A 10,064-nucleotide genomic window follows, 5' to 3' on the forward strand; every position below is an offset into this window, starting at 1 on the left:
GAAGATAGACAAACTTAATTCATTTCCCATGGTTCAAGAAAACTTTCATAGTTTGCTACCAAGTGTAAAAACAAAAACAAACTACAAGAACCTAACCACTATCCTTCAGAGAACCTATAACTAGATACCCTAACCTGTTCTGCATCGGAATAATGTCAACTCAGGGATGGTTCAAATAGTGGAGATCATGCAGCTGAGATGGCTAACTTAAGTAATTATGAGTAATCTAGACCATCTTTGAGGTCATACTCCAGTTTGTCACATTTAGCCACCATCAATTCAGGAAGATCTTTTATTAGAATGCATTATTCTTCTCAATTTGTTTATGGTATACTAATATCATAACTAATTGGTTGCTTCTTCTTCCCTGTTTATTTATTTACTGCTCTTGTGTACTTAGATAACCTGATATTGCACCATTGAGCCAAACAATGGGAATATATTCATTTTTGTTCTTGATATTTAGGCTTACAATATTAGTAAGAAAACCTCAGCCAGTGCAGTAACAACAACAGAATTATTAGACAGAGAATTGTGGGTCTCAATGAAGAGTTCATTCCTAAATCAAAAGGTTACTAAGGCCGATAAATCGGATAAATGCCACCACAAGAAGTGTTGGTGAAATCTCTTCTTTCCTTTGTTGGAATTGGGTTTAACTTCACTTAAACTAGCTTAGCTACATGCAACAGTTTATAGAATTCCCCATTTTAATCCATCTTTGACCTTGTCTAGCATCTCAGTAGTCAACGATGGTCTCATTGAATTCTACTTGAATCGTTGACTTGGCCAAGCTGTTGAAATGATCAGCTTGTTTAAACCTTGAATAATGAAGTTAGATGGTGGAGACTTGGCCCAACTAAGTCAACTTGGCCTAGTTATCTAGGAAACAGATGTGCTTGTTAGTTTTGAGCTGCTCTTGCCATATAGATTCATCATGTTCAATGTTCATTGATCTAGATTCAGTTGGTTCATATTGTAGATGCATACTATATTAGATGAAATCATATTTAGTGGTCAAGTGCTTGAAACATTGAACATCATTCTTTACCCCAAATCTAGATGGTAACATCATTAATTATATAACAAAACTCATCTAATAGAGATGGTAACATCATTAATTATATAACAAAACTCAAAAATAGAAACCTACTTGTAAACAATTGCTACTTATGAAATATATGGAACTTGATGTTACTATAGGGAGCGTGTTGGCACCAAAGGCTAGAAGCATCGTATAAGATCTGTAGTAAACGATGGGCAAAGGGTCTCGAAGAATAGATTTTTAGGTGGATGATAAGGTTATGGTGGGATGCTTAATTCAAGGTAGTCAGGATGGATGGGCATGGGACCCTTTCAGAATTTTTCTCTTCTAGTCTTATGATGAATGAAACCTTTATGTTAAAGGATGTGTAAAGTATTTTTGTTGGCACTAGGTCTGTGCCCTTAAGGCACGAAATGCTAAGCTGTGCGATATGGTAGTGGACAATGTAGTTAACTAGTTATAATTTTTCCTTTAGCACTAAAAAACATATTGGTCCCATTTGATTAACTGAAGTGTCACTTATGGAGGCTTAATACCAGGGTTTATAAACTCATAGCCAATCCTTTTCTTATTGATTTGGTTTTAGATTCACCTATTCTTTACCCCAAATTGATTCAGCCTGACCAACACTGGAGCTAACTGATTGATCTATTGACACCCTTACCTGGAAGGTGCCTAGCCCAAAAGGTCTACTGGCTTTGTTTTTTCTAATATGTATTTTCTGATTATATCTCTAGTCTACAGCAAGATATTTTTTGTTCAAGAACTATCCTGTCCCTTGGACTTTCTTGCACTAATGGAATCATTACTTGCTATTTTTATTTTCCATTTATTGGAAAACTTCACATTGCAAAATAGAGGGAATGTTGCAGCTGATATTCTGGTTATGAAGGGACTAAATACCCTTATTTTATTTCTTATGAAATATATTGGGATTGCAATGACTAATCCAGATATCGATTAAAAGAAAAAAAAAAAAATTAAACAAGGGAAACAATGATTTAAAAAACTAAAGATCAAACATGATTCACCGCCAAATCAAAAAATGAACTAAAAATCGAATGGAATCTAGATTGGGTGAACCCTTAATTTAAAGATTCCAATTTCTGAAACTTATGATAAATATAATTTTTTTTAACCACTCCTTCAACGTTTCAGAGCTTTCTGGAGAGAGAGCAAATCCTTATGCCACTGCAAGTTGAGGAGGATGAGAATCGTTTCACATATACTAACGTTTCCAATTGAAATACAAAGTCTTCTACCCTTCAATATATTTAATTGAACATTGGTTTAGGTTTCTAGAGAGTAAATTCTTAATATATACATAGAACCATGATGCCAATGGTTGGAGAGAAAAAAGGGCAACTAAAAGAGGTTGTAACTGAGCACCTCCCCAAATAGCTCTAGTTTGGGATTCTCATCTTGTTGAATTTTCTTTTCTTCTTTTAGGATCAGTTGAATAGCCTTCAACTCCATTGCACAAATCTGATTAAATCAACTCTAATTTAATCCTTTCTATAGCACTCATAAGTATTGAAAAAGTGTTAAAAAGAGCAACCCAGTGTACGAGGCTCCCGCTACTACAGTCTGGGAGAGAAAAAGATTGTAAAAGTGTTATTTTTGAATAATAATTTACTCAAATATCTCATTTCCTTCCCAAGAAAATATCTTAAAGTTACCCAAAAAAAAAAAAACTCTAGCTTCCCCTCTAGATAGAAAAACTATCGGCTTCTAAAATATTAGTTTACTTCAATATCTCATTTTTTTCTCAAAAAAAAAAAAAATCTTAAAGTTGAAAATAAATAAATAAATAAATAAAAAGAAGAGGAAGAAGAAGAAGAAAGAGAATCCACTGAGTGATCAAAAATGTAAATCCTTGTCATTCATCATCAATAATTTTTTTATTGAGTTCTTGCGGATTAACATTATCTACAAACTATGGTTCAACAAACTCTATCACATACATAGCCATTCATCTATTTATACTCTATTTGGGAGCTGAAGTGATTTAGTTACAAGTGATCAAAATGCTTCCCTATCACATTTGCCCCAACAATTCGTGACCTAACAACATCCATATGATATTGAGCCTAATTTTACATTGATTGATATTGTAAAATCCTAATCATTTAAGCAATGTTCTAATCATCTAGCATACATATCTACCAAAAAAAAAAAAAAGATCATCGGAACATGATCTTTGTAATTAATGTGAAAAGCGTTATTACATGGGCAAGGACTTTGTCAGGTAGATTTAGGTGGGAGGAGAGTTTTTTTGCACGTATGTTCACCACCAGCATGTATATTTATATATTAGGTGCCAACATATATCCCACTTTCTACTATTTCAAAGGTGAAGAAGGATATTTATAGATCGAAAAAAAGACAGATGTTGCCACTTGACTTGTACGTTTTTTGTTTTTTTTTTCGGTCGAAGATAAGTATGTGCCCGTGAATGTTCATGCAAAGGATCTGTTCTCTTGAATAGGCGTGTGCATAAATTTTATATAGGCTGATTGAAATAAGTGTGAAAAGTGATTGAATAAGGAGCTTAAGGTTTATGTCATTTGACTGTGATGGAAAGAAGTAGCATTTCTGCATGCTTTGTCACTCCGAAATTTAAACACAGTTTTAAGACCCATGAGGGGTGCAAGGGAGAGTCTTCTATCACATGAACCTAAGTGTAAAACTATGACCTCTAATTTAGCAAGTCGCAATGGATATGGAATGTAGTAACATTCACCAATACTTGTACATGCGTAAGGATTCTAGAAAGAGAAAGAAGAGTTGATAATCATAGTTGGGCGATTCGAATTGGAATCGGCAGCACCGATACCAATTCCGGGCAGATCCTATATCAGCGAATTAGTAGGGATTAATAGAACTCCACCCACTTCCTCTCCGTAAGACCCTAGTGCATAATGAACCACAGTTTTATTAATCGGTAATTCTGTATTGATATTGGTCTCAGTCGATATCAATTCAGATCGACCTTTTGCACTAGTTCTTATGAGAGAAGTCAGTGTTTCCGGACAAAAAAAATTATGAAAAGTGATGATTGCAAGGACCATTAGCATTATATTTATAATAAAATCCTTAAAATTCTAATTGATTCTCACAATGGACTGGCCAGATATTTCCTAATTGGAGTCGATATAAATTAGCTAGGGTGAGAATCAGTTAAGCCAATAAAAAGATCCAAAATGACAAGCACCACTCTACCGGTACGCTTTCAAGAGAAGTTGATCCATTAACCAACCCTCAAACATGCCCTATTTTAAAGCGGGCAGTGCTAGACCGTCAAGGCAATAAGAAAGACTGATGTGATCAATCTCAACCGTTAGTTTTAGGAAACAATTTCTGGTTTATCCAATATCAAATTTTAGAGTTTCAAAATATAACCAGAGAAAATGTTTGCTGGGGAATGTGGCCCCTGCCCCAGACACATCAGCCCGTTCCTTATCAAAGCAAAAATGACTCTCTTTTTTATGATTCCTCATGCATTCTCGTTGACTTTGACACATATTGGAACTGTCATATAAAAAGATAAAAGGAAAAGTAGATTGAAGCAGTTTGTGAGCCAAAATTGTCCCCACTTGATTTGTCAAAATCGTCACTTATGGAGGCCTAATACCAGGAATTGGCCTGGATCATTCTAAATCGGTCTTGGAATCGGTATATTTCAGGGTTTTTTTTTTTTTTTTTTTTTTTTTTTTTTTTTTTGTCCAAATCGGATTAGTGGAAATCAGAATTAGACTTGGCCGATTTCGATCTGTATCTGGCCAATCCGATCTGTTCTTATAACCGTGACCGATAGTGGTTAATATCGCCCATACATATCAGTGTCAGTATCGATACCATCACCGATCCCGTAAAGGCGTGAAGTAAATCCATGGATACAAAGATTTGGGTGATTAAAGAGGATTAGGTTCAGATTTGGAGAGAAGCTTAGATGAACCACCACCTACTTGGTTCAACCCGCTTCATAATTAGTACTACTTCACGAGTCTTTCTTTTTTATAATTAAGTCGGTTTTAATTTTTTTCCTTAATCTTAATAAAAAAAATTTATTAAAATAATCGATGTGCTACTCTGTGCTAACCCTATATTTACTCAAACTACATTGAAAATAAAGGTAATTTTAAGAATTTTAGAATTATAGGGGAGAAGAAGAGGTTGGAGTTTATTTATTTCTTTATTTATTTAATTTATTTATTTTTATTTTTTTGGAACCAGATGTGAAAGTTTGAATAGGGAAGTTAAAATAAATTTAGGGTAAATATAGAGTATGACAGAAATTAAACATTTTTTTTTTTTTTTTAGGAATCATCAATTTTTTCTTCTTATTCCACTACACTAAATTTTGTACGATAAAGAAACAAATATTGAGTAATTTATTTGAGTTAGTCAACACCTTCACTTCCCTATACCATCTGGAAGTGAACCTGGTGATTCAGCAAAACTCATATTTCACTGCATATCACAATCACATCATGGAATTATACTCACTTCTGTGGCCTAACACTTGAGTCTTGATATAGATTGGGATCACCATTTTGAAACCACGACTCTTGGTCATGTATTGTAAGAATCTCAGTGAGTGGTCACTGACTTTGATTATTGGATCGGCCTGAAAAAAATTTTGTTGTCACCCCTAAATATTAGTTTACTCCAACTTCTCATGTTGTAAGTATATAGAGATTCATAATCTACTATTTCGGAAGAAAATTCTAACAGTTGCAAAGGGGAAAAAGAAGAGCAGATTCTCTTCCCATTATGAAGGCATCCACTGGCTAATTGATCTAAAAAGTATATGCTTAAGGTTTATTAACATCTAGAAATTTTGGTTAAAAAGAAACTCTACCACGTACCTAATCATTCATATATTTATACTCTATTTGGGAGTTGGATTAATTAATTTAATCACATGTGAAATGCTTCCATATCACATGTATTTCAAAATTTCATGACCAAACAATGCTTCCATATCACATGTGTTAGAAAATTTCATGATTGGGTCATTTTCACATTGATTGAAATTGTGAAATTGGAAAATAAATAATTTTTTGGGTAATAAAATTCTATCAGGTCATTTAAACCATTTATCTAATCATCTAATAACATGCATGACAAATATGTGGCTTAAACCTTAGTAATTAATGAGATTTTTTTGTAAGAAGTAATTAATGGGATCACTAGTTCACACTCCCAACATCAACCCTGAAAAAAAAAAGAGAAAAAATAGAATTATTTGGCATATAAACTTGGAGGGCTCCATATCTTCATCAAATTTTAGATTTAAACAAGCATGGGAAGTGAGTGAACAATAAATTAAATGTCATTTTGATGTAATGGAATGAAATAGAATTTATGTGAGCTTGGTCAAGTCGAAACTCAAACTCAGTTTAAAGCCATTTATTTTCATCTATGTTTATGACTCAAACTTGATTCAAGAGGTTTAGGATCTCTATCACGTGAACTAAGTATTAAACTATGATCTCCAATTTTACAAGTCACAACGGATAAGGAATGTTGGAACATCACCAATACCTGTACATGTAATGAGGACCTAGAAAGAGATAGAAAACCTGATAGATAATTATACCATCACTATGGTCACTGTGGATCAACTCGTTTTTTTATGACTCTTTTGGAAAAAATCTGGCTGCTTCCCAGTTTGCAAAGAAATTGAATAATTCATTTTTCCCTAGGCTTCACAAACCCTCCTAAGTTATAGTATTTTCCAAATTACTCTTTTAGATTCTATTTCTTTGGCTGCCATAGGGTTGCAGCCTAAATTTCGTTCGACGCTTTGACTATATTCCACAACTAGACGGGCTACTATTGTTTTCTATTTAATTGTCAGTTTTATGAGAGTGGATCAGGTTCTTGTACAAAAACCATTCTTGTATGGGACTGATTCACACAGAAAGAATCCACCCAAGAAAAAATTCTTGTGATGAATTCCATCTGTGTGGATTAGACCGTAACAGAAACTAATCCACACTCCAATTTTATTGTGTATCTATGAATGACGGACTATTAACAGCATGTTAGCATTAAAGGCTAGAAGCATCTTGCAAGGTCTATAGTGTGCAATGGACAAAGGGTTCCAGAGAATTAGAGGTGGATGATAAAGATTTGGTGTGGTGGTTAACTTAAGGTAATCGGGATGGATGGCCATGGTACTTGTTTTGTACCTCTATGGAAATGACCGATTGACACCCTACCTTGAAGACTCCAGACCAAACTGACCGATTGAGGACCTTGCAGGCACCTAGACCAGAAGGTCTACCGGCTTTGTTTGTCTAATATGTATTTTTCGATTTTACTTGCTGTTGAACTATAATGGATGGAACTTTTCAAAGGATTGAAGTTGGCAAAAATGCTTGGGTTGCGAAAGATCACTCTGGATTTGATTATTTGCGACTAACCGAGGATGTCAAAGACCAAAATGGAGAGGATGAGGCATGTGATTCGTTCCCTCAATTGCGATTTCATATGGATAAGAATCGGCCAGATTCACTTATAACCTTAAAAATGGAATCAAGAAGAAGAAGAAGCAAACTGGGTTAAAAAACTTGGGGATCTTGCTATAAATCATGTTTGATTTTCTACTTATTTCACTGACTAAAAGAGGGAAACAATAAAAAAAAAATCCCTTAGTTGAAGATTCTAATTCCTCAAACCTTGGGTGAATATAATAATTTCCGATTCTAAGGTTCATGTAGGCTATATTTAGTTGCAAGGGAAATTTAAAGTAGGGGTGAAGTGATATTTTTTCAAATTTTAAAAAGAAAGTTTTATGATCACCCATGTGATTCCATGTGTCTATATAAATTACTTTAAAAAAATGATTTCTATCTTATATAGTAATGGTATTTAATCTATCTAATATTTGTTTTACATTTTATGACAAAGGATTTTTTGTGTAAACATAGTAAAAGGTTTTGGATGTTAAAAAAAAAATTAATAACCAAATCTAGAATCATTTGAAATTAATGATATAATCACATGGGAAACTATTACAAAAATTTCTCCTTGCAACCAAATGGAACCATAAAGACAATTCGTTATTTAGCTACTATGGCAAACAAAACATATTATCATTGGGAAAAGGCGCTTCTTGGTCACATGGCCCAATGCTAAACAAAGGGCTGCAAACTGAAGCCTCCAACCCTGTAAAATATAAAAAACTCACCCCTATTGATGTTCATTTGTGTCGTTTCATTAGCCCTCACATTGACGTAGGGGCTACATGATCAGGGAGTGCTCTTTTTGTATATTATCACAAAAGTGAGATATTTTGTAATTTATTTTTCTTTTAAATTCATGAGAGAGGGCTTGTTACAAGGAATCTACCCACTGCATCAATAAAGTTTAAGAAAATAATATCATTCATATGGATACACATGAGTCGCACATTACCAAAATAGAAGAGAAAATGTCATTGTAAATCCCAATTTCCACTATTTTCTGGGAGAGTAAAAAGAAATTTGAACAAGGCCAATGTAGAATCATTTTTCCTTACGTTCATTTATTACCAACAACGCAGTTAAAATGGACCATTGAACAGTTCTCTGACATTACCCATGCTCTGGAGAGCTGTCTTCATGTCTTGTCTAATTATCTGCCGCGCTGGCATCAAGGACTCTTGGATGATTAAGAGGCTGCGAAGAAGAGTGGATAAAAATTGTCTGTTTTGCGAAATCTTGTTTTTATTTGTTTTGCTACCTACAGAAGAGGACACATGTCCTCTTTAAACCAACGGTCAAGATTAGATTTGGCTTAAGGATAACGAAACCCCGGTTTACAAGGTTGGATGACTCGATTCATCCATTTGAACCGGTTCTGGCCAAACCGTAAGACAAGTTTAAATTTCAATCCCTAAGGGCAGTTCCTCGCACGATTCTCTCTCTCACCCCTCTCGCTGCATCTCTCTCAGGAAGCTCTCTGCTCACGATTCTCTCTCTCTCACCCCTCTCACTGCATCTCTCACACCGCTCTCTGCTGCCGATGAGGGAAAGACCCTAGATTCCGCATTCCCTGTCTCAACCCTCCTCCTGTAGTTTTCGATTTCGATGAGGATCTCTTGTTCAACAACAACCAATACGACAATGGTAGAAAGAGTTTGTTGCTGAATGGTAAAGAAGAAGAAGAAGAAGATTTCGACGATTGTGATTCTGGAGACGATGGATGGACGAGCTCTGCAGTGGTCTCGTGCCGGGAAGAACTATTAGAAGAAGACGATGACGAAGGAGGAGAGATTGATGTAAGAGCAGAGGAGTTCATTGCCAAGTTCTACCAGCAAATGAAGCTGCAGCTTCAGATTTCCTATATCCAATACTATGACATGCTTAATAGAGGAACAAGTTGAGGTGTTAAATGTGCGATCGATTAAGTTCTTGTTTCAAAATAAAACTCATTTTATTCCCTTTGAATCCATTCATTCTTTTATTCTTTCAGTATAAGAAAAAGAAAAAGAAAAAAACAGGGCTGTTATAAATACTGAAATGAGGGCTTCCGATTGGGATTTGGGATTGAAGGGAGCTTTCTGTTGAGTGTTGTTTATACCTTTTTGAGTGTTTAGATCAGTAAGATACTCACTTTTGTTAATAAAGAGTCGTTTTCTCTATCTTGATAGTTCATGCTGCCATGTATAAATATTGAAGACCAGTTTGAAATTCAAAATCGTTCTAGCCCTGATTCCACGGAAGTCAAATGTCCACATGAATTCCAAGGACGTGATCTGAGCAGCACAAACAGATTTTTGGATCAGGGAAGATCCAAAGGTGCTCAAAATTCAGAAAGTGTGGCCACAGGTCTGGTGGAGACTTACGTGGCTTAATTACTACAAATAGGACTATGAAAGCAGAGAACAGAGATCGACAGAAAAAGAATCTCAATGTCCCATTGAGTGATCAAACTCAAGGGAGTGAAAGATGAGGTAGATGGAAGTTAAGGATGATGTGGGAGAACCAAACACAGTGATCAAGAAAGTTAACCACCACATCTCATAATA

At 34.9% G+C, this 10,064-nt stretch overlaps 1 protein-coding gene across 1 annotated transcript; it reads left to right on the forward strand.

The window, feature by feature from the left end:
* The first annotated feature begins 7,390 nt into the window (after window positions 1-7,390).
* On the forward strand, window positions 7,391-9,485 carry LOC122071343. The gene is made up of 2 exons (XM_042635711.1): window positions 7,391-7,510; window positions 9,063-9,485. Exons 1-2 carry the CDS (start codon window positions 7,391-7,393, stop codon window positions 9,417-9,419), a joined length of 477 nt encoding a protein of 158 aa, XP_042491645.1. The 3' UTR covers window positions 9,420-9,485.
* The last annotated feature ends 579 nt before the right edge of the window (window positions 9,486-10,064 follow it).

The sequence above is a fragment of the Macadamia integrifolia genome, chromosome 1 (genome assembly GCF_013358625.1).
Source record: "Macadamia integrifolia cultivar HAES 741 chromosome 1, SCU_Mint_v3, whole genome shotgun sequence".
In the NCBI taxonomy this organism is placed as follows: Eukaryota; Viridiplantae; Streptophyta; class Magnoliopsida; order Proteales; family Proteaceae; genus Macadamia; species Macadamia integrifolia.